We start from the raw sequence: 25,828 nt of genomic DNA, 5'->3' as shown, positions 1-25,828 counted from the left end.
TAGAAAGTATAGGCAGGTTTGATAAATTCAATGGCGGTGGGGAGGAAGGGCGTAGACACACTCTGTCCTAACTCCCATCTAGTTCCGCCTATTTTGGCTGAGCGGCTCCAAAGTGGTGTGAAAATGCCAAAAGTCACAAAATTCTTGCACAACGCAGAGTTGTGAAAAATTTTGCAACTTTTCAAAGCTTTGAAAAGCTTTGATGAATCGACCCCAGAGTACTCAGAAATGATGATTCACCATTGTTATTTTATGAGCCATACAAGCATATATTAAAACAGATATTTCCGAAGTTTTCTTCAAGTAAATAAAGACAGCCATATGTAAGTTCTCAGAACCCCAGTTCTTTATTAACCACAGCTTGCTCACAATAACATACAGGAAATAGCACTAATGAAGAGTAGAATATGCAGGCAGCAACTTCCATGGGGCAGGAACAATTTCGAAATCGCAACTATGTTCGACACTTGGCGGCTGTTAGGCAACTCCACACTTGGCACGTGCACCCTGTCTAATGATCCCTGTAGATTTGCTGATAGCATTCAGGAATTTGCTAATGAAGGAACCCCTCCTACTGCTGAACAAAGGGAAAGTTCTCCAAGTTCAACAAAAATAATAATCTTACAGGGTTAATACATAATTATGTTGTATAAAATAGTCCTCATTGACCATTGCAGTATAGCAAAGAGAGTACAGGGAGCTAACGCTGGGAGAACTAGGGCCAGATTTGCTCATTATAGGTCTTTGTGCAAATCGGTTGCTAAATTGTGTTACACTATTGCTACAAGTGTTTGTTATCAGACCCTATGTGCCTGTTATATGTAGTGTAATTCACCAAAAAACAGTGACATCTATTCCCCAGGTGTTACAAACTATCAAACTAATGGAATAGCAGTTTAGCCTACACTGGAAATCACTGTAAACGTCTTACCATGACACACAAGGAGGGAGCATTTCCATTTTTTGACAATAAGAATCTCTCTGGACACTGACATGTAATAACATCATTCTACTTGGGTTATAAAGACTGAATTAACAAAGTGGAAAGCTTACAAAATATCCAGTATGGCGATCCTCACCACCACCGGCCTAGTGATTATTGTATGTAGTGCACCAAAAGAAAGTCGGCAGAGAATGAAGTTAGACATGGGTATTTTGGAAAGATTCTGCAAATTCATTTTTAGAAGAAACAGACAACACCTAAAGCCTGTTACAGGACATGTAAGATTATGAAATAACTTGCATAATGCAATACTTGTAATTTTTTAACAAAAATGTAAGTATTTACAAAATAAGACCCACATTTTTTTTTTATTTTTTTTTAACATGAAGCAAATCATTCTGCAAAGAGACGACATTTTTTTTTTAGTTTTTTTTTCTTTGATTTTTTTTTGTTCATCATGAGTTCTTATCATTTTTATTTCTTTGTTTTGATTTCGTGATGTCATACATTTTCCATGTTGTTATCGCATGATCCGTAAATATAGGCAAATAAGTGACTAACGGTGGTATATTTTCAGCCTGACAGTTCTTCCTGGAGTTCCTTGTTCCTACGGACCTCAGCAGCATGCCTCTCCTGGGAAAAAAAACAAACCATAAGACATGTAAGTATGTGTTTGGTCATGAAAGGCAACTTTTTACACTCCATTACAAGTAGAAACTTCTGAAAATAACTTTTAGATAATCATGATCCAGGTAAGCTAACTCTAAATAATGTAATTGGCATTCATGGAGAGACTTGACTTGACATGGCAGGTCAAGGCCCCTGGAGAGAGACAGCCTATAGACAGCCATACACATTAGATTAAAGTCAAACAAATCTCCAGAATTTTGGTAAAATGGTCAAATTATCTGATGTGTGTTGGAGCCTCCCCCAAACGATGATGACAGAAGGATCGACATTTCCACTGAAAACAAGAGAATGGGTCACTGAAATTCAAAATAAGCCGCTGCCAGAAGTGTCTGCCAGCAGTTTTCTCTGCTCTCCACATTGAAACAACAAAATACCTATTTTACTCTCGCCCTGATACCTGAGGGGGTGTCAAAAGACTCCTCGGTCACTTAAAAGACAGCAGTATTTTTGATATGTTGTAGCCAGTGTTTAGTAGTTTTAATCAATAAATGTCAGGGTCCTGAGCCCACAACAATTGCTTAAAGGAAGAGGCACATGCTCTCAGCTTATTCGTGACCACAAGCAGAAAGTCTATGAATCCACGGCCATACACGTAGGAGAGCTCTCAGCCGAATGTTCGTTAAGCAGAAACCTCTCTCCGGACAACCCCATACAGATGAGTACTTGGCTCAGCAGAGCATTCACATGTTTTCAATATAGAGAGAAGAGAAAGTTGCTGCCAGACAGCTCCAGGAGTGACTTTTCTCCCCTAAAACCTAAACCATCAGTCATTGAAATTCCAAATGTCCAATCCTTCTCTCTCCCAAAATCATTTGTCAGGGAAAAATTTGGAGGCTTCCATACACATCAGATGGTCAGCCAATCCATCAGAAATCAGCAGATTCAGCAGCCTTTAATTTAATATGTATGGCGGCCTTTGCAATCCCACGATTACCTGATTGCTTCTCTCTGATCTTTTGAGTGTTTCACTACCTGAACTTCCACCGACCTACTAAAGAATGAACACCTCTTTCAATAGCATATGCTAGATGGGTAAGTGTTACTGCTTTTGCAATAAGGTTCAGGAACTTCAAGTTATGCTCCTGTATTCCTTGCCTCAACATACTTTATATCCATGTATTCCTTACCTTCTCCTGAAGGCGCTCCATAAGGGAAGCTAAATTGGCTTCACGGTTTTCTTTAATCTGTTCCATTTTAAATATCAGCTTTTCCTCTGCCATTCGGCTGAAGTTATTGTTTTCCTCCAGAGCCTTTTGGAGAACTTCCCTTTCATGCTCTCGTTTCTCTGCCAATTGCTTCAGGATTTGGGCTTCCTGAGTCTGTAGAACAAAATAGGATTTGGCACAGAGTAAACAGAACTCTTCCGCTATACATGTGGGCATCAAAAATAATGATATTTTTCAGTATTGTCTCTTTACAAAACATCCCATAATTCTCACTTAACCATCCTCATGCCTTATGTCGGATCCTGAATACCTATGTATCATTAACATCTAAACATAGTGCAGACCAATATCTCTTGTGGCTTAACCCAGTCGGAGACTGAATCAAAGGCATTTAAAAAGAGCTGTCTAGGGTTAGAAAATCATGGCTGTTTATTTCTACTAACTTTCTTCTAGCAATCATCTCTGTTCCCTACAAACACATGCATGCTCAGTTTAGCCAAGCATGCATGTGTTTTCAAAGGGGAGAGCGTAGCAAACTCCTGCTGGACATCAATGGTGGCGGTTTAACTTCTAGGTGAACAAAATAATTGGTTGATGAAATTCATCATGCTCATTCTTTCTGTCTCCCAACATCATCTGTCAATAGACCTCCATATATCCATTTATATATCCATATATATTTACAGTGTATATATATATATATATATATATATATATATATATATATACATATACATATCTGTACATTAAATAGTTGTCCTATTCTGACAGCTTTTATCTAATTTGTATAGGAGGCTTAAAGATTTTAAAACAAGTTATCACCTATATCATACCTCTCAATTTTTTAAGAACAGAAAGATGGACAAATACGCCCCTGGCCACATCCCGATCCACGCCCATTTACCATTTCTTTCTACCTCGGCAGGAGTAGATGTCAGAGGTAGGCCTTGGCCCCACTATCAGTATGTGGTCAGTATTCGGTCAGTATTTTTTTTCAGGAGTGGGAAACGAAACCAGGTGAGGAACAATCAGAGAAAAGGTATAATAGAAACAAGTCACCAATTCTGCATTTATCACCCACTCCTGGTTTTGGCTCCCACTCCTGAGAAAAAATACTGACCGAATACTGATAGTGGGGCGGTGGCCTTAGCAAGATGCCTGAGACTGCAGGACTTTTGGGCCTAGAGATGAGCGGATCGATTCACTGGACTCCGGTTCAGCGAGCAGGTCAGAGGTACCCGGTGGCTGGAAAGAGGCTGTGAATCTCTTATCTTCCGGCATTCCTACGCAGCTCTTGATCACCCAGAGCTGGCGCAACATCATCTGTGCGTCCTGCTCATCTCTAGTTTGGAACTATAGATTTATTTTTTGTTCATTCAATCACAGTCGGAGCCACCAGAACTTTCTCATCTTTATGCAGCTTCACTATATGACATCTGGCTTTTTGGTGTCTGTTAAGCCGTGTTCACACGTAGCATAAATACTGTGCTCTTTGTTTTCTGCAGATGTCCTCACCAAACTACACAATAACAATCTTCTCTTGTTATCGCATTTGTGCTGCATTTTTTATGCATTCTCCCCCTTATTTGATGCATTTTTAGTGCAGATGTGAAGCTGTGTATTTAATATGTTTTTTATAGTACATAAAAGCTTTTATACTGCACTTTAAAAAGTAACTGCAGTTTTTATATATGTTTTTTTTCAGGCTCCGCATAGAAGCCACCAGAACAAAAAAACACCAACATCGCACAGTTCAGGGGGCGCAGTTTTCATGAAATCACATCCACTTTGCTTGGACGGTTCAACACAGCAAAATTTATTTGCAAAAAAGCAGCAGTAAATACGCAGCATTTAAGCTACATGTGAACATGGCCTAAATATCTAAGCAAAGTGGATGTGTTTTAATGAAATCTCCTGGCGTCAAGACGCTGCTGAAGTGTGTGGTTTTGGTGCTTTTTTTTTTCTCTGTAGACTTCTATGTAGAGCCTGAAAAAAACACATGTAAAAGAAAAAAAACGCAGTTGCATTTTTAGAGCAGAATCAAACAAAGCTTTTCTGCACTATTAAAAAAGCATTAAAAACACAGATTCACATCTGCACTGAAAATTCATTAAAGAAGGGGGAACACACATAATAGAAACACGGCAAACACGCAATAATAGGAGAAGATTGTTATTGTATGTGGTACAGACACCTACAGAAAAAACACAGATAAAGTGTAGCATTACACTACGTGTGAATACGGCCTCGGCGTTACATTTTTATTACATTTTTTATGGGTTTAATAGAGAAATCAAGACATTCTTTTATTCCATTTACCGATCCCCGTGAATACTCTGATCACTGTGTTGTGCGGGTCGTTACGATTACAGGGGCACCAAATATTTCCATGTTATTTGTTGATTTGTAATGTTTATTTATTTATTTTTTTAAATGCAGTAAAAGTGACATTTATGTAATTGTTTTTCATTATTTTTTTAGTAATTTTATAGGAAGAAAAAAATAATTATTTTATTCTCCATTTTAGAATACAAAAACATAAAAATACACTGTTATATAAAACTTATCTCTATTTTTCAATATAATCTGCCTGTGGGGTTAGTGGATGCAATACAGATCAAGTATACAAAATTCTCCACTGACATCACCAGAACTTGTTGCTCAATAGCTTTAGGTCCTGCCTGAAATTATAGAGCTTGGTGGTTCTTGTCCCTGGGAGACTCATAAAAAAGAGAAAATGACTTTTTTGTAATTGATTTTCATTATTTTTAGTAGTATTACAGGAACAAAAAAATCTGACTTTTTCTTCACCTGTAGAATACAAATAAATAGAAATACACTGCGGTATACAATGTATCTCTATGTACATGTATAATCTGCTTCTGTGTCCACTGACTGCAATACAGTTTAAGATTACCAAATTCTCCTATCTACATCATTGTGGGCTGTGGCTCATTGCTAGAGCTGCTACCTGCAAACATGAGATTGTTGGTTTGAGCCTCGGGGAGAGCAGATCACAAGACAAAGGAAATAATTTGATTTATGCACTGAGCAGAGATGCGGCCACCACCAAGGAGAAGGAGCTACGAAGCAATGAAGATATGTGTCAGAGAAAGGCGAGTATTAGAATCTGGGACTGAGCCCTAAAATCAGGACAGTCCCGCTGAATTCGGTACATTTGGGAGCTATGCTTACATGCTGGCCCCTGCATCCGTTGGCAGAATGGGGAATTTTTATTCCTGTTACAAAATGTAGTGGTGGGTTGGACGTCCATCCGCCATTTTATTCATTCTCTATGGAGCTGCCAGAAACAGCCAAGCTCAATGTTCAGAAGCCGCATAGAGAATGAATGGAGCAGCAGTTGTGCATGAGACCTACCGCTCTACTCTAACAAGGACAGAAGTTCACAGCTCTGCCTATTGGTGTGGGTCCAAGAAGTAAGACCCCCACCATTCAACAAATTATCAGTTATTATGCGGATAGGTGGTTGTTACATTTGTCAGTGGCTACAGGCTCAAAAAGGCTACCTCTGACAGATTTGGCACAAGCCACTCCACCTGGCATTTTTCAGAGGAACCTTGACCATCACCCTTTAACCATTGTACAGGAATATGGTTTTACAACAGGGTCCACTGGATTACTTCCACAGAAGGACTGCTGGGTGGTGGAACTAACCAGAGTCAAGAGGGGTTGACTCGTCACATGGGGTAAAAGCAAGGAGCCACATTAGGGACAAAATCAGAAGGCAAGCGTGTAATCAAAATACAAGTCAAAGTCAGACAACAGAGTATACAAACTACCACAAAGGAGCAAAGGATCAGAGTGACCAGGTCTAGCTGAAACTAACTAATAAACTGGCAGCTAGAGACTGTCTGCTGGGGTTTATATAGTAGGGAGCTCTCCATGGCTCCCAGCAGAGAGCTAAGTTATATACCAGCTCACTGCAGCAAAACACATGTGGACAGGAAAAGGATAATTAGTCTCAGCAATCTCAAAGCTAAACACCCACACACTGCCGGCGTCCCATAGTAACAGTGGTACTAGTGTGGCGCTGCTGTGGCGCTCCTGTGGGTCCAGTTGCCACAGAGCTACTGCATCTCAGCCAGGGTGTGGTACCCCACTCTCAGGTAAGGAGGGAGCACTACCCGGGACCCAACCACTCACATCCAACACTACACCACTCCAGTAAGGAAGGGCGGGATTGCTCCTGAGGGAGAGCACAGTCCCTGTCCCTGTCAGGAGGGTGAAACTAAGTAGAGGGGGTGGGTGGAGGAAGTAGTTAAGGGGAGCACTGAGAGAACAGTATATAAGCAAGGGTAGAAACATCTAGAAGGAGTTCAGTTAGTCCAGCTCAGGAGCGCAGTGCAGTTGTTGATTCTTGCTTCCAGTCCTTGGAGCAGGAGTTCTGTCAGTTCTGCTCAGGGGAGCAAGGGAGGACCGTGGAGGAGTAGGGCCCAGTCAGAAAGGCTCAGAAGGAGAGTGAGGAGAGAACACCGGAGCAGTGGGAAAGGCTCCAGACAGAGAAGGGATCCTAGGGCCACGGCGAGTGCGGGATGCCACCCGTGCGCCCGAGTTCACGCTGACCGTGGAGGGATCAAGGCCGCAGGAGGGGACCGGCCCCAGACTAGTGGAGTACTTTAAGGCTCAGCTAGCAAACCGGAGGTGCGGCATCTTCATGTGCCGTAGCCGCAATCCACACATAATCGCTGAAAAGGTGGCCATATAGGACCAAGGGAACAGACCGGACGTCGCCTGACAAGGCCTGCGGCCACTGGCTCGGGACACTGTGTGTGAGACGCAGGGCAGGAGGGCGAGAGCCAGCGGAGAGAGAGAGACGACCTGGAGAGGTACACAGAAAGGGGTCCAATTCAAGTGCACCCAAATTAACTGAGAGTTGGCTGGATCACTTCGTCGGAGGACACAGGACAACGTGGGCGGTTATAATTTGGCAGTTGTAACCTGGAGCAGCTTGATAACTGTGAGTAAAAACTTGAAGACTGCACCCCACTGTGTCCTTAACTAATTGCTGCGCCACCTGCCTTGCACTACACCAGCAACATCTACTCCATCAATCACTATATTCTGCCCTGGGGCTTAGCTCTGCCCGTGGAGAGCTGCTCTATCTTTGCTGCGTCACCATCAGCCCCAGTGGACCTGCACCGCAGCGGCAGCCCCCTATAGCTGCATACCATGGGTGGCGTCACAAACTTTATTCCCCTTTTCTTTATTGCCAAATTGACTTTCCCTTTTCTTTATTTGACCGCCCTGGGCCAGGGACCGGGTCACTGCCACCGTGACAACCCCAATAGAAAAGGACCGGCCCGGCTACTGAGTACCCCACGGCCCCAGGGGGCTCGTCACTGCCAAGTGACCACGTCAGGGGTTGCAGCAGTCTGTTCAGATACGGAAGCGACAGTGATAACTTGTTTTCACTGGAAAACCACTTTAACTCAGGATTTTACCTGAGGCTAATGAGGAATTCTCGGGTGCTAGTGGGAAATAAACATGTTGGTGTTTTTTACTTCCTGACTATTATATGGTTTCTTCTTTGTGCAGAAGATCTGATGATATGTCTCAGAACACTTCATCCTTTGATTGGTAAATATCATTCTCTTGATGCTGCATTACTACAGTTCATTTCACTTTTTCCAAAGTTGGGGCCATTCCTTACTTTGCAATGGGGTCCTATAAGATCTAATACCACACCTGCACAAAGACTTTTTATACGGTAGACAGATCTGTTGCCCCATTTCTACATTCATCGTTTTATACCCATTTACATTTCCAGACTTACCTTTCTTCTCTCTTCTGCAGCCTCCAGTTTTGCCTGTATTTCTTCTAGAGAAAGATCCTTTTTCTTTGGAGAGGCCAATGTTCGTGGAGCCTCAGAAACAGGAGACGGGGGCTTTAGTATCAGCTCAAACGCCTGGCCAGACGTGCGCTTATTAATCTGTTTCACTTCCATATCTATTTAGCAAAAAGAATTTTGCACCAAGTTAAACACAACAAACCGTAGATGTCTGATACTTAAAAAAAGGCAAACGCTTTACAAAAATAGCTGTGTCAGTTTGTCAGAAGACGTTTCTTTGTTAGGCAGGATAACAAATATCCTAACAATAATATTAAAAATGTAATATATCATACAACTGACATATAAATAATATTTACGTGAGAAACAACATGTATGACATTGTTTTTGGGTCATTTATTTCCTGAAATTTCTAAATGTCAACTACAATATAAAATATGATTTCACAACACTATAATAATAATGCAGGGGCGGACACAGGCAGAAGAGGACCCTGAGGAAGAACTGTAGGTGGGACATTTGCAGTCCAATCATCATAGTGCACTCCTTTATGTGTGTGTGACAGCAGCTGTTTGCAGCTTTGTAGGTGGAAGTGGCCCTCTTACCACTCAGGCCGCTGTGCAGTTGCACAGGTTGCACCAATGTTATGTCCACCCATGTAAAACTGGGATACGAGCTATAATAAACAAGGCAATAGAAATGTGATGACCAGCGGACCACGTGCATTGCCTTTACACCATACATGTCAAACTCTGGCCCGTGAGACAAATTTGGCCCGCAGGGTGATTATATTGGGCCCGCGAAGCTGGCACTGCCTCCGCCGAGCATTACACCTTCAACTGTATCGGCACCCTGGATTTCATGCCCACTGTGTCGTACAGAGAAGAGCTTCAGAAGACACGCTGTAGAGACCGGAGCAGCAGAGGACCGGGGTAGAGGTTTTTTTTTATGTGGGTCCCATTATACTGCATGCAAGACTATGTGGGGCCCATTATACTGTATGGAGGACTATGTGGGCCCATTATACTGTATGGAGGACTATGTGGGGCCATTATTCTGTATGGAGGACTATGTGGGGCCATTATATGGTATGGAGGACTATGTGGGCTCATTATACTGTATGTAGCACTATGTGGGCCCATTATACTGTATGGAGGACTATGTGGGCCCATTATACTGTATGGAGGACTATGTGGGGCCATTATTCTGTATTGAGGACTATGTGGGGCCATTATTCTGTATGGAGGACTATGTGGGGCCATTATTCTGTATTGAGGACTATGTGGGGCCATTATACTGTATGGAGGACTATATGGGGTCCATTATACTGTATGGAGGACTATGTGGGCCCATTATACTGTATGGAGGACTATGTGGGGCCATTATTCTGTATGAAGGACTATGTGGGGCCATTATACTGTATGGAGGACTATGTGGGGCTCATTATACTGTATGGAGGACTATGTGGGCCCATTATACTGTATGAAGGACTATATGGGGTCCATTATACTGTATGGAGGACTATGTGGGGCCCATTATACTGTATGGAGGACTATGTGGGCCCATTATACTGTATGGAGGACTATGTGGGCCCATTATACTGTATGGAGGACTATGTGGGCCCATTATACTGTATGAAGGACTATATGGGGTCCATTATACTGTATGGAGGACTATGTGGGGCTCATTATACTGTATGGAGGACTATGTGGGCCCATTATGCTGTATGAAGGACTATATGGGGTCCATTATACTGTATGGAGGACTATGTGGGGCCCATTATACTGTATGGAGGACTTTGCGGGCCCATTATACTGTGTGGGGGACTATGTGGGGCCCATTATACTGTATGGAGGACTATGTGGGACTCATTATACTGCATGGAGGACTATGTGGGGCCATTATTCTGTATGGAGGATTATGTCGGGCCCATTATACTGTATGAAGGACTATGTGGGGCCCATTATTCTGTATACTGGTTGGCCTATGACTTTGTCCAAGATTATTATTTTGACCCTCTGTGTGTTTGAGTTTGACATTCCTGCTTTAAAGTATACTGGTCATTTTAGATACCTTTTCATAATAAGCTTTCATATGTTTTTACATGAGAAATAACACCATTTATGTTCATTACATGACTTGTAGTTTGCATTATTTTCACCCGTGCAGGGTCTATCTCTAATTTTTAGTTGTCTCTGACCCAGACTGGCTGCTATTATAACCCCATACACAACAGATATTGAGAGATGGATTCCTGTTCTTTTTTTCATTGCAGAACACAGACAGCAGCAGTATGGAGAGCATATACTGCAGTACTGAGCAGTGTGGCTGTAAATCCAGCACTGAAGTGAAATACATTTGCAGCATGATCTGTTTGTATCTGCTTGTCTGCCTGATATCTCATTTGGTTGAGTGCTGTTCAGTACTCCCCCCCCTCTAATCTCCATAGAATTTAATATAAGCTGTAACCTGACACCGTACTATGCTGTTAGTCCATCTTTTCTTGATCAAGATGGATTTGAGCAGTTTTTTTCCAGAGTGGATGGTGATTTCAGGAGGCAGAGGGGAGGTGAAAAAGTAACTCATAAGTGGAGAAAGAGTCAAATTTCTCTGATAAGATATACTACAAAATTTGTTATATTCATCTGTTCGATTGATTCATGCAAAGTCTGTTGAAAGAACATGAAACAATTTTAATATGAAAATGACATTTATCTATATACCCCTGCCACCTGCGCTAATAAATGCACTGTACCAAAGGAGGATGAAGTATTAGGGCAATTATGGCTTGACGAGACTTAGAGTCATTTAATCATTTAGAACTTTTGCTAAAAGGGAACCTGTCTGAAACTTTTCTCCACTAAACCACCATTGCTTCATAGTGCAAGGGATCTGATTCTAAACTTCTCACTATACCTAAAACTAATGTCAACATGGCACATGCTGCATAAGAGATAGTCCTGAATAGCCACAAAAGTAGTCCCTCTCAAATTTTCATGCTAGCTATCTTCTTTGGCCCATCCTAACCCAAGACTCTACTATTGTGTAACATCATCAAAACAAATTGCAGCTAAAGCCTCAAGGCAATTCTGCATTCAGTGCACAGAGTGAGTATCAGGTAGAATATTCATGAATGCTCACAACAGACTATACCCATGATAGGACTGGCCATATAATACCTACTGAGTGATGACCACCTTATAGCTCTTTACAGGGGTTGTATCCTATCAGAAAATTCACGGATTCAATTTCTTGTAAAAAATACAAACAAAATGAACCTTTCTCACCCTTCCCAGGTCCAGCACTGAGTCCCCACCACTGCTTCTGCTGTTTGATATTAGCCTGCAATGCTGACATCACATCAATGTGGCAGCCAATGAGTGAGCTCAGCAGCTCTGCCAGTGTAGACAGGATAAATGGCCCAGCTCTGCTAAGCTCAATGTGAGGTCAGCACTGCAATGTCAATGCAATGCAAAGTCAGCAGCCACTATCAGACACCAGGAGCATCAGCTGAGACTCAGCGGTGGACAAAGAAACAAAGGGCGAACAAAGGAAAGGTGAGTAAAACACGGTTTGTTTGGTTTTCATAACAACAGTGTTTTACCTATGACAATGTGTAAGCAAATATTAGTGCCAGTACATAGAGATACAGTATGTTATATTGTGACCTGCTGCCAGGAATATGGACCCTCTCACTGAATCCCAGACAGGTGGTTGGTTCACTATGAGTATATAGTTAGAAAATAAGTGAGTTTATGTAAAAGTATTACAAAGTGTAATCATTTTAAAGAGTATTCATAATTAGTGTTGAGCGAGTATGTTCTATTAACCCTTTCGCCGAGTATGCTCGGGCCGAGCTCCGAGTATTTACAGCTGCTCGGTGATATGGTTGAATCGCTGCCGTGTGCATGATTTGCAACTGTTTGACAGTTTTATTACATGTGAGGAATGTCTATTTCTTACACATTCCTCACATGTAATAAAGCTGTCAAACAGTTGCAAATCATGCACACGGGAGCGATTCAACCATATCACCGAGCAGCTGTAAATACTCGGAGCTCGGCCCGAGCATACTCGGACAGAACATACTCGCTCAACACTATTCATAATCTCTCTTGACATGTCTGTGTAGGTCATACAATAACATTTCTGGAGTATGTTTTCACAGGGTTCTATGTTGTGCCGTTCCTCTGTTATTCCTCCCATAACTTTTTGAATAAATTGACCACTGTGTGTTACCAGTTGGGGGCTGGTCCATATGTGACAGGATCCAATCAGTGCGCACAGTGTAGGGACACACACCCCTTTTACAAGGGGAACCAGTTGTCAATCTATCAATAAATATTCAGGAGGAATAACAAAGGAATGGCACAACATACAGCTCTGAAAACATGTTCCAGGAATGTTATTTCATGGGGAATATAATTATTTACTAAAGCAAACATGAGAAGTCTTCTTTAACGGGAACCTGTCATGTCCCCAAATGTCATTAACTTGCAGATACAGGGTTAATCTGGAGGTTAATAGCGTTCTAAAGCCGTGAGGCACCCAGGAGGAAATTAACTTTCTTCGCTCTGGCAGCCTCTGGCTTTCAGTCATAGAGGTGTGGCTTCAATCACTGTTCAGGGCACAGTGAGAGGAATCTGTAACCGCGCCCCAGCACTGACTAACAGTTGGCTCTCTACTGATGCACTGCTGAGCCGGCTGTCAGTTAGTGCTGGGGTGTGGTTACAGCTGTAGCTCACTATGTACTGACGGGTGAGTGAAGACGCGCCGACTGCATCTCTATGACTGAAAGCTGGAGGCTTTCAAAAAGAATAAAGTTAATTTCCTTCCAGTAGCCACACGGCTTTAAAACGCTAGTAACCTGCTGATTAACCCCATATTTGCAGGTTAATAGCATTTTATGACATGACAGGTTCTCTTTAAACTCCACTACACATAAAACTAGATTTTCCCCAAAAAATATTTTTCAGAGGACAAGTCTCCTCTGGAAAGTAACATGTGAAGAAAGATCTCTGAGATATGAATTTGTCATTTCCGCTAGCATTAAACATGCAATGGACTGAAGACTGGTAACATTTCCTCCACGTTTCCACATAGTATATACTCAATGGAGAGATCTGTAATGGAAAATGATTGAAAGAATTCTATGGCTATAAGCATTCGAGAACATTGTGTGCAACAAATGGACAAATGGATGTGTTTCTGATACTTTGTACTCAGTAACCCATCAGTCAAGTAATAGAATAAATGTTCTCTATCAGACTGCAATATAAGCTAAATCAATAAGTTTATGGATGTGTTATTATAATTATAGAGACATATACACAAGCATATAAATGCAATATCCGCCAGTTACTACTCACCATCAAATGTGTATGCGTTAATATTTCGGGGCTCAGAATGGAAGCATGAGCAGATTAAAGAGAGCATAGACAGCTCCTTCATTTTTTCTTTGTAGGCTGGAAAAAAATAAAAAATATATTAAATCAGATCATACTAGGCATGGTATGTACATGCAGTATATAAGACATATTACATAAAGATTTTATTTTGTTTAACCCCAGCCATAGTATACAGCTGACTCCCGATTCATTTTCCCTCTTCGCGGGATGCTATTCTCTTACTTCTCAAGTCAGTAAAAATTGGTGGTCATTGAGGGGTTCAATATTAGGAAAATTCAAACTTGCTAAGAGTATACCTATAACTATTGCAGTGTTTGGGGCTCATACACATGACTGTATTCGTTAACTAAACCAAGGATATCAAATGTGGCATCTGTAGAAATCTATGGGTCCATATTGCACCATCATCTCATATTTATTGTACATAAATCTAAATTAATTTACTTAGTTATGGATGCACACATGCAGCATAGGGTGCCATATTACAAAGTCATTGGTCATGGAGGCAATACATAATGACACATGGAGTACCAAGAATATGTAACATGGGACTCTACACAGGCAACATGTGTCACAAATTTGAAGCCTTGGGATAAGTTTTCATGTAGCTTAAAGGGAAGCTATAACCAGAAATCGATTTATTGTTTAAATAAAGTTTTTGCGTTAAATGTATTTTATAAATATTTTTGAATTTTTTTTTACATAGCACAATCATAATGTTAAGAATGGAAAAAATAAAATTGTAATTTTCACACCGGTCACTGGGGATTTTCAGACTATAATTGCTTCAGGAAACAACATATGTACATAGCCACATTGGTCAGACCCGACCCTTTCTTTTGTATTGAAGTGTCTAATGAGCGTGTCTAAGGGTCATTGTGAAGCGAAGGGGAGCAGGATCAGCTGTGACATCATTTATTGTAATTGGTGGATCCTGTGTTATCAGCTGTGTTTGTAATCCTTCCTCTGCTGATAAGGAGCCTGCTGAAAACTTTTCCCAAAAATTGCAAGATTACCAATGAATGTATGTATGTATGTGTGTATATATATATATATATATATATATATATATATATATATATATATATATATATATATATATATATATATATGACTCGTCCAGGGGGATATGGGGGAGACTCGGTACCCGGGCCTTGACCTTCTGTGGGATGTCACGGCAGTCGGCTCCCGGGACCGTACCCTGGGGTCTCTCTTTAAAAGGGGTTTTGTTAACAGTTTCGTCTCGTGACGCCACCTGTGGTTCCCGGTAATGAGTACCGGCGCTGCTGCAGACCTCCGGGGCTGATGGGATGGCAGCTGGGATGTTTCTGCTCCCCACAAGCGGAGCGGGCCCCCGGGGCAGGGTTGATGGAAGAGATGCAGGTGAGAGGTGGCCCGGTCGGGTCAGGGGGAATGACGGACACGCACACAGGGGGTTCGCTTCAGTACCTTTACTGGTGTAGACGGCAGGTACAGTCCAGGGTACTTTGATAGGAAGGATGCACTTCTGAACTCTCCCCAGTGAGCGGGTATAAGGCCTCCTGATCCTTTTCTTCCTTTCTCTAAAGCTTCTGGCCAGCCTGGAACTAGGCCTAGCTTTCATGCTGTTTCACTCTCTCACCTGTCTGCTTGTAGTAGAACATTTCTTTGGCTACCACTATCCCTGAAAGCTGGGGCCTTCGTGGTTCCTAGTTCTGTAAAATGATGGTAGCTTCAGGTGAACCAGGGGTCTGGAATCCTCCTGGTATGGCGGTTGTCCCTACTCGGTGTAGAGGACCCTGTAGGCGCGGACCCGGTGTCTGGCTTGTGTCCTGGGGTGAGCTTCAGATGCTCCTCTGCCCCCTTAACTCCTCTCTCCTCTCTCCTTGCCTCGGCCACACTCAGGGCCCTCAACTCAGCATCAGATGTGCTGCTTCTTCACTGCTCTACAGTGTCAGCACACTCTCTGCCTAACTCCACCCTCCAGTATATATATCCCTAACAGGGCTCCCTCTGGTGGTATGAGGTGGAAGGGTGGAGGTGTCTGTGATGTAATGAGGGCCTCTTGTGGAGAAGTACGTCCATGCACCCTTTTGGGTCCTGTGGTACGTGTAATAGCAGGGTGCCACATATACATATATATATAATTAGGATAAGGGAAAAATCCGAACCTTTTTCTTTTTTTAACCCCTTTACAAAGGGACCGATTTCCATTTTTGCATTTTCTTTTTTTTCTTCCCCTTCTTTTCAGAGCCAAAACTCTTTTATTTTTCTGTCCACATAGACATATGAGGGCTTGTGTTTTGCAGGATGAGTTGTACTTTTGAATGACACTATTCACTTTAGCACAGTAATTCTGCAATTCTGACATTGTTGATTGGAAATTGTTTTAGGTTGTACATTTTATGGTAAAAATGACCTTGCAATATGATTCCGCTCATTAGTACCCAAATCTAATTTGGTTACGGCGATAACAAACATGTTCAGTTTATTATATTAGTCGTGAAAAAAAATCAGAAGTTTGCAAAAAAAATGTTTGGGGTTGTGTCGCCACTTTCCGAGACCTGTAACGTTTTTATTTTTCGGTTGATGGAGCTGTGTGATGGCTAATCTTTTGAGGGGAGAGACAATGTTTTTTATTAATACCATTTTGGGATAAATAGGACATTTTGATTGTTTGTTACAGCATTTTTTGGGGAATTGCAACGACCAAAAAACCCCGTAATTTTGTTGTTTTTGAATTTTTTTTTCGCTTATGGTGCTTACCAATTAGGTTAATTATTTTAATATTTTGATAGATCAGACTGTACTGAACGTGGCGATACTACATATGTATATTTTTGAAATTTTTGTATTATGTTTATTTTTAATAAGGGAAAAGGGGGGTGATTTGAACTTTTATTTATTTTTTCATATTTTCTAAAACATTTTCTTTTACTTTTCACTGTCCTTAATAGTCCCCTTAGGGGACTTAAAGCTGCGATAATCTGTTCGCTTGCACTATATACTATCACTGTATATAGCAGAAATCATGGTCTCCTTTGAAGTCCGGACGCAGGCTGGGTTCCAAAGGAGCTCTGTAATGACAAGTATGAAGGTTTTCAACAGACCCATCGGCGACCCGGCGATGAAGTCACGGACGTGCCAATGGGAACATGGAATGATCCGCCCCCATGCCAGCGCGTGTTAAATGCCGTTGACAGAAATTGACAGCGGCATTTATCAAGTTGACAATCGCTGGCGGAGCTCATTAGATCATCAGATTTAACTAAATCTCATTTCCACACTGCATAAAGTAAAAGTAAAATCTGCTGTAGAAATTGATCTGTGTTGCAAAAAAATTGAAATCAGCATCATCTCGATTTAACCTGCGGGTGTCAATGCGGATTTCACCTTCTGCAATGCATTGGTAAAATGTGCATAGAATCTGCTGTCTTTTCTATTTTTCTTTTTCCCAACATTTATTGCTGCAGATATCTTCGCAGGTTTTACGCTACAGAAATAACAGGGAGGATATTCCATGTGGGAACATACCCTTAATGGTATCTTTATTTTCTGGAATATGTGAGAGTATGAACTGTGATAGCAGCAGGAGAGCATTAGGACCCTGTGACTTTTGCCTGGCTGAGCTCAGAGCAGGGGCAGACCAGGAAACCCTGTGTGTTCTGAGGGTGTCTGCTGTGTGAGGGGCTAGACAGGAAGTCTGTGAGAACTGAGTTGGAACAAGACGCTGTCTCAACAAGCTTCCCTGTGGAGATTGTTAACCCCTGTCCCTGGTGAAGCTGTGTCCCTGCTTAAGAACAAGTGCTGAGCTGGGGAAAGCTGTGTGGCTCTTTGGAGTTTTGTGGAAGTCCATGCTGAGTGGACTAGAGACTTGTGGACTAGAGACTTTGTGCTGAAGGAGCCAAGTGTCGACTGAGAAGGCAAAGAGACTGAGGAATCCATCTCTGTGACGGAGCACATGGTCGGTGGTCTGGAAAAGAGTGAGTGACTGCGAGAGGAGAGAAAGGGTCCGGTGCCATTCACATCGGCCGACAAGACAAGGAAACTTTGCAGTTTTTGTGAACGTTGCTTTTGTTTTGGCGCCAAAGTTTTCTAGGACTAGCTGCAGCCACCACGATTCACAGGCCTGTGATAGACTACATCTGATGTTAACGGTACCGTAACTTTAAGATACCCAGGTATCCTTATAATAGGGGTATAAGAGCAAATGGTATAGTTTCATGCATTGTTATTGTTAATAGTGGTAGGATTGTACTCAGTGTGCCATCTCAGGGGGTCCCTATAGCACATTGATTTCAGCTTTTGCTGACTGTGTGTATTTAGTAGGGACAGTGTCCCAGGTAGAACCTGAGACTGATTCATGCAATACTGAATTTTAGTCTAATCCCTGCTTTAGTAAAGAAAGTGTTGTTTATTTCTGTCTCTGTCTCAGTTTGTCACTCACTGGATCTCTCTCGGACCTCCGGTCATTACATTTTTGGCGTAGTCGGCAGGATCCAGTGCTTGTCATGGACGGAGGCGAGGGAAGAAATGACTCTGCCGCACCAGCAGCCCCCCCGCTGGTAGCGTAACCCCTGGCAGCCGCGATGACTGTGGGAGGATATGTGTCAGTAGGAGCTTTACTCCAGCACATGCCAAAATATGACGGGCGTAACATGCCGTTGCAGGATTGGGCTGAGAGGGTCCGGAGTGTTCTGCGGATGTGTAATCTGGCCCCCGCATTACGAGCAGAGTTGGCATTAAATGCACTAGAGGGCGACACTAGGTGGATGGTGATGGTATGTCCAGAGTCAGAAAGGAGCACGTTAGAGAAAATCTTGGAGCTGTTAGAGGGGAGTTCAGGAGGCTGGGCCCGTGTGGCCCAGCTTCGTTCCTTGTTTTTCAATCGGCCCCAAAGGGAATGTGAAACTTTGATGCAGTACTCGAACACTTTACAGGAAACGTTGAATGAGGTGCAGCGACTAGAGCCAGGGGCCAGGGGGGCATTCCGAGAGGTAGAAAGCTTGCTCCGGGATCAATTCATAACGGGGTTAGCCAATAGACTCCTTCGAGACAAACTGATGGAGATGTCCCGAGCTACCCCGGAATTATCCTTCTGGCAGATTTATCGGGCCGTGGTGGAAAGGGAGGAGGAGTCTACTCTGGTGGTCAAGGGGGCAGTTGACAGTGCACAGCTGGAGGGAGGTCCGGCGCCAGTTTCAGGAGGGGGAGGACTGGTAAACGTCGTACAGGCTCTGCGTGCCGAACTGAAGGAGCTAAAGCTGGAGGTGTCTAAACTCAGAGCTGGGCCGGTCCCTACTCCTACGGAAGGGCCACCCGCCCCATCCTCTGGAATGGTGGTTCCACAGTCTGCCAGGTCGCCCTCCTCGAATGATCCAAGTTCTCGTCCACGAGGAGCGGTCACCTGCTGGAGGTGTGGGCGTCCGGGACACATCTCCCGGTACTGCCGGATGTCTGCAGCCCCGGTGCCTCCTTTGCCGGCGTTAAACTCCCAGCCGCTGCCATGAGAGGGCGAGCAGCAGCGGCCCACCCCCCACAAAGCCCTCGATGGGAAGAACAAGATTTGTTCGCATGCAGTCCAGTGCTGGAAGTAGAGTTGGAAGGGCAGAAGATGAGATGCTTGGTTGACACAGGATCCGAATGTACCATAATGCACTTAGAGGTGTACGAAAGGCACTTCAGTCAACTCGTGGTTCCCGAGGACGGCCGAGTGATAAGGCTTACAGCCGCTAACAATGGCCAACTGACGGTGAAGGGGATCGTGTGGATGCAACTGAAAATGTTTGGTCAAGAGCTGGGTCAGAAAGGGATAGTGCTGGTGGACCACCCTCCTAGAAGAGGGATGGAGATGACGCTCGGAATGAACATTCTGCGAGATTTAAATCATCAAATGTATGCCAGTGAGGGACCCCGATACTGGGCGCGTGCTACTCACCATCGACCCACCGAGAGAATGTTACACCGTCTAGTGCTGAGTTGTGATCTCCTGAAGAGTGCGGTCCCTGGGAGTCAGGTGGGCCTGGTCCGAGTTCCATCGCGGACCACGATCTTGCTAGCGCCCCAGCATGAAGAACTCTTAATGCTACCGGTGGGGGCTGTGCAGAGACTGAATGGACTTGAAGTACTCATCGAGCCAGCCCCAGAGAAGTCCTCATTCGCCAAGGCGCGTGTGGCCTGGTCTCTTGTGATTGTGAAGAATAGACGGGTGCCAGTCAGATGTATCAACGTTTTAGGTGAGGCTGTTACAATTCCTGCTGGGACCATTCTGGCTGAACTGTTCGTGCCAGCAGGGAAGGTGCCTGACAAGACAGTGTTCTAACTTCGCCCAGATGAACAGTCTTCCTGGACGTTCGCGGTCGAAGTAGGCCGGACCGAATCTCCTACCGAAGAATGGAATGGTCGTGTGATCATGGACCAGATGGGATTGGATCGGGAAGAACTGACCCCCGTGCAATTGGAGCAGCTGGAGAAGGTCTTGTGGGAACATCAAGAGACCTTTTCGCGACACGCGGAGGATTTCGGTTGTTCCCGGACGATTGAGCATGAGATTCCCACGGGGGATACTCCTATTAGGGAACGTTATCGTCAAATCCCCCCAACGCTCTATCAAGAGGTGAAGCACATGGTGGCCAGTATGCTTGACAACCAAGTGATCCGAGAGAGCCAGAGCCCCTGGGCGGCCCCTGTGGTCTTGGTGCGGAAGAAGGATGGGACCCTTCGGTTTTGTGTGGACTATCGCAAATTGAATGCTCACACGGTGAGGGACGCATATCCATTACCTCGCATAGAAGAGTCTCTGTCGGCATTGGGTCGGGCCAAATATTTCTCGACGTTGGATTTAGCAAGTGGCTATTGACAGGTACCAATGGCCGAAAAAGATCGGGCCAAGACGGCGTTTGTCCTACCAATGGGGCTCTATGAATTCAACCGGATGCCCTTCGGGCTCACTAACGCCCCGGGAACTTTTCAACGCCTGATGGAACATTGCTTAGGCGATCTGAATTTTGAATCAGTCCTGATATACCTAGATGAATTTGTGGTGTTCGGGACCTCATTTGAAGACCATCTTGAGAAGTTCCGTCAAAATCTCCGGCGGCTCAGTTGTTATGGCCTAAAAATAAAACCAAAGAAGTGCCAACTGTTACAGAGTCAGATTGAGTATTTAGGTCACGTGGTGACTCCGGACGGGGTTCTGCCCACAACCAGTAAGGTCATGGTTGTGCAGGAGTGGCCACCCCCCCGTACCCTGCGAGAGGTTTGGGCCTTCTTAGGTTTAGCGGGGTACTATCAGCGTTTTGTACCTAAGTTTTCACAAGTAGTGAGTCCCCTGAATGAGCTCTTAAGAGGGACGGCACAAGGCCCCCAAAATCGCCCCATCCCATGGGGACCCCAGCAGCAAAAGGGATTTGAGGAGATGAAGGCCGCCCTAACGAGTGCTCCGTTGTTAGCGTATGCCCGGTTTGATTCCCCTTGCATGGGCTGGGGGCGGTACTAGCACAAGTGCAGGATGGTCAGGAGCGAGTAATCGCCTATGGCAGCAGGTCTTTAAGAGACACTGAACGCAACCAAGCTAACTACAGCTCGTTTCGCCTAGAGCTACTGGCCCTGGTGTGGGCGATGACAGAACGCTTTGCCGAGTATTTAATGGGAGCTGAGGTGCTAGTCATGACTGATAATAACCCTCTGGCTCACCTAGAAAACGCAAAGCTGGGAGCATTGGAGCAGTGGTGGGTCGATCGCCTTGCTAAGTTTAACTATCGAATTAAGTTTCGCTCTGGGTGGGAAAACGGAAATGCGGATGCACTCTCAAGGGTGCCCCTTGGGTCCTCGGGGGAAAATGTTGATGACCAGCTTGAGGACACTGAAACCCCTGATTTTGGGCAGGTACCTATCTTCCAAAGTGTGGTACATTCAAGTGGGGTGGCGTCAGGGATGCCATGTGTTCTGGGAAAAACACCCTCGGATTGGGCGAAGGACCAGAACGATTGCCCTGACATTGCACTAGTGCGCAATTGGCTTAAAAAAGCGGTCTGGCCGCGTGCAGAGGAAAAGGCCCAACTGTCCGTGGAAGGAATGAAACTACTGAGACAGTGGGATAAGTTGTGTGTGGAACAGGGCTTCTTGTACCGTAAGGTGTACCTGCCATCTGAGCTGCAGCACCGGTACTAGGTAGTAATCCCTATGGGGATGGGTCCAGTGGTCGCTCGCGAGGCGCATGAGAAGGGGGCCCACTTTGGGAGTGAAAAGACACTCCAGTGGCTACAGCGAGTCCTCTATTGTCCTGAATTGGGGGGGATGGTGACAGAGGAGTGTCGGCAGAGTCGGGTCTGTGGGCTCAGTAAGAGCCCTGAGCAGCGGGCGCCCACGCAATCTATTAAGACTTCCACTCCTTTAGTGCTGTTCATGATTGACTATGTCTTGATAGGATACTCAACGTCTGGGTATTCCTATTGCTTGATAATGACAGACCACTTCACCAAGTATGCTGTAGCAGTGCCAACAAGAGATCAGACAGCGGAGTCGGCGGCTGAAGCCGTGTGTCGACATTTCATCCAGCTGTTTGGGTGTCTGCAAAGAATACACTCGGATCAGGGGGCATGTTTTCAGGGGGTATTGATGAAGGAGCTGTACCAGCTGTATGGTGTCGCACAGTCGAGAACGACACCTTACCATCCCCAAGGTAACGGAGCTTCTGTGCGCTTTAATCGGACTCTGTTGCAGATGTTGAGGACATTAGAGGGTAAACAACAGGTATGCTGGCCTGAGTATCTCCCCGAATTGATGTGGGCCTACAATAATAGAGTGCACAGCACTACTGGCTACTCACCACACATGTTGATGCTCGGGAGGCCAGGGCAGAACATTGAGGATTTGAGCATGCCAGATCCCTCCTCCAATCCCCCTCGGACCACATCAGAATGGGTTCGGGAACACCGGCGGTGATTGAGGGTAGTGTATCAGGTGGTGGGTGATCGACTCAGTCAGGTGACCCATAGGGACACGCGTCCCGTTCAAACCGAGCCTTTCTCCCCGGGGGATAGAGTGCTGGTGAGAATCAAACGACGGTTTGGAAAGCTGAGTGAACGGTGGGAGGCGACTCCGTACCTGGTAAAAAAATGGGTGAGCCCTGAGATTCCAGTCTACGAGGTCGAGCGGGTGGGGACAGGGGGACGATCTCGTAATCTTCATCGTAACATGCTACAATGGTGCTGGTTTAGAGATGCCGTCCCCGTTTCCATGGAACCACAGGCCGTGTCCCGAGGGGTGGGCATCCCTAATGCTCTTGAATCTGATGTTGGGTCTGCCTCCGTGCCTGCTTACTTGCCCCCTGTGATCAATCTGTCCCCGTGTGGAGAGAGTATTGAGAATGTGGTATGTCCTTCAGAGAATGGGGAATCAGGTCAGTTACCTGATCCGTATGATGTGGCACAGGGCACCACACCTCAGGAGGGAGCAGCCTCATTGGCTCCCGTTGAAGAGACTTCTGCCCCCTCGGGAGCCGAGCCTGTTGGGGTGGGTCCCAGGAGAACTACTCGAGCTATGGTGGGTATGCCTCCACAGCGCTATGCAAAAAAGCGACTTTGAGGGGGGAGGTGTGTCGAGGACGCCAACCTCTAGTGGGGTGGCATGTGAGAGCGTGAACTGTGATAGCAGCAGGAGAGCATTAGGACCCTGTGACTTTTGCCTGGCTGAGCTCAGAGCATGGGCAGACCAGGAAACCCTGTGTGTTCTGAGGGTGTCTGCTGTGTGAGGGGCTAGACAGGAAGTCTGTGAGAACTGAGCTGGAACAAGACGCTGTCTCTACAAGCTTCCCTGTGGAGATTGCTAACCCCTGTCCCTGGTGAAGCTGTGTCCCTGCTTAAGAACAAGTGCTGAGCTGGGGAAAGCTGTGTGGCTCTTTGGAGTGTTGTGGAAGTCCATGCTGAGTGGACTAGAGACTTGTGGACTAGAGACTTTGTGCTGAAGGAGCCAAGTGTCAACTGAGAAGGCAAAGAGACTGAGGAATCCATCTCTGTGACGGAGCACATGGTCGGTGGTCTGGAAAAGAGTGATTGACTGCGATAGGAGAGAAAGGGTCCGTTGCCATTCACATTGAGAGGATACTGACAAGCCTGGTGAAGAGATCTTCCCAGACCTTAACCTGAGGCTACAGGACTAAAGTCCACGGCGTGTGGGCTCGGCATCGGCCGACAAGACAAGGAACCTTTGCTGTTTTTGTGAACATTGCTTTTGTTTTGGCACCAAAGTTTTCTGGGACTAGCTGCAGCCACCGCAATTCACAGGCCTGTGATAGACTACATCTGAGGATAACGGTACCGTAACTTTAAGATACCCGGGTATCCTTATAATAGGGGTATAAGAGCAATTGGTATAGTTTCATGCATTGTTATTGTTAATAGTGGTAGGATTGTACTCAGTGTGCCATCTCAGGGGGTCCCTATAGACCGCCCTCACTAGACTGACACTGTGTTTAGGTAAAATTGTTCCAGATCCTTAGAATAATTCACATAAGCTGGAAACCTTGAGATTGGCACATTGATTTCAGCTTTTGCTGACTGTGTGTATTTAGTAGGGACAGTGTCCCAGGTAGAACCTGAGACTGATTCGTGCAATACTGAATTTTAGTCTAATCCCTGTTTTAGTAAAGAAAGTGTTGTTTATTTCTGTCTCTGTCTCAGTTTGTGACTCACTGGATCTCTCTCGGACCTCCGGTCATTACAAATACATAACACATTTAGTCCGTGGAGCCTTTCCGTGGAGCCTTACAACCTGCATATTCCACAAACCAGTCATTGAAAAGATGAGTCGACATTTTAAAGTTGATGAACATCAAAACATGTACAAGTCGCTTTCATTATATTATTACGTAGTAATTAAAAATAAATAATGAATGTCTGTAAAAAGATCAGAAGGTTCTAATTCGGACGTTAGAAATGTGCTCGTAAGCCGTCCAATACCATGTAAAAATTCTAAGTACATGTATATGTGATAACAGTTTTACCAGGATATTTTTTTTATATTATATTGTTTTTTTATATTATTTTATAATTTTAGATTTCTAAGCCTTCGGTGATTACTGATTTTTAAAGTGCGTATATGGGAAGGGAGGTTAAGAAATGAAATGCAGACGCTTCCATAAAATGATGAATATTTAGCTGTTGCGATTCCTTTAATCAGCGGAAAACAGCAGAAATATATCGTGCCCTAAATATAATTCTAATATTGGCTAGGAAAGATGACAGAAAAAGGCAGCATATAAATGAGAGCCTGATGGGGGAAGCTGCGAGCAGTAGACAGATGGAGTATGTATCAGTGCAGTATTTGGCACACTGCCTTTTTTCCCATAATTATCAGTCCAAAAACAGCGCTGCTCGGTACTCCATCTGTATGGCGACGTTATACATGTTACCTACCTACTGACAGATTGTTTCTCTACTAATTAATCATTTCTCACAAGTCTTTATCTCATCCTATGTACAGATTAACTTAAATGGCCTTAGAAAAAACAAAAATTGCAAGTGGGTAAATGGACCAATCAACTTCACGAACAGACTTTTTTTTCCCGTAATTTTACTTGCCAAAATGACAATAAACAGAAAAAATAGTGTAGGACATGAGACCTTAAACAAATAAGCATCATAACTATGGTGGTTGGTAAGTGGTCCATGACTACTTTTGCCCGTAAGCCAAGAACACTCTTAGTTTACCCCAGGATATGCTAAACGAGGTTCACACTTACATTTGTTAATTACATCATTTCGCTCCATCATGTGGATTGAACAACAAGATTAAGAGCAGATCTGTGACATGGTGGAAAGTGGCAGCGCCC

General features: G+C 44.3%; 1 protein-coding gene across 1 annotated transcript in view; it reads right to left on the bottom strand.

Moving 5' to 3' along the window:
* Positions 1–324: 324 nt before the first annotated feature.
* STMN2 (stathmin 2) overlaps positions 325–25,828 on the bottom strand; it is a 76,919-nt gene continuing 51,415 nt past the window's right edge. Inside the window, exons 2-5 of the mRNA XM_073679478.1 lie at positions 13,978–14,073; positions 8,594–8,766; positions 2,761–2,952; positions 325–1,576 (exon numbers count right to left, since the gene is read on the bottom strand). Of these exons, the coding sequence (XP_073535579.1) occupies positions 1,517–1,576; positions 2,761–2,952; positions 8,594–8,766; positions 13,978–14,073 (521 nt within the window). The 3' untranslated portion in view covers positions 325–1,516. The remainder of the gene's footprint in view (positions 1,577–2,760; positions 2,953–8,593; positions 8,767–13,977; positions 14,074–25,828) is intronic.

The sequence above is a fragment of the Phyllobates terribilis genome, unplaced genomic scaffold (assembly GCF_046119375.1).
Source record: "Phyllobates terribilis strain yellow unplaced genomic scaffold, ASM4611937v1 Scaffold_4__5_contigs__length_816908805, whole genome shotgun sequence".
Taxonomy (NCBI): domain Eukaryota; kingdom Metazoa; phylum Chordata; class Amphibia; order Anura; family Dendrobatidae; genus Phyllobates; species Phyllobates terribilis.
Note: the sequence above shows the minus strand (reverse complement) of the source record. Positions and strands in the feature narration are given on the sequence as shown.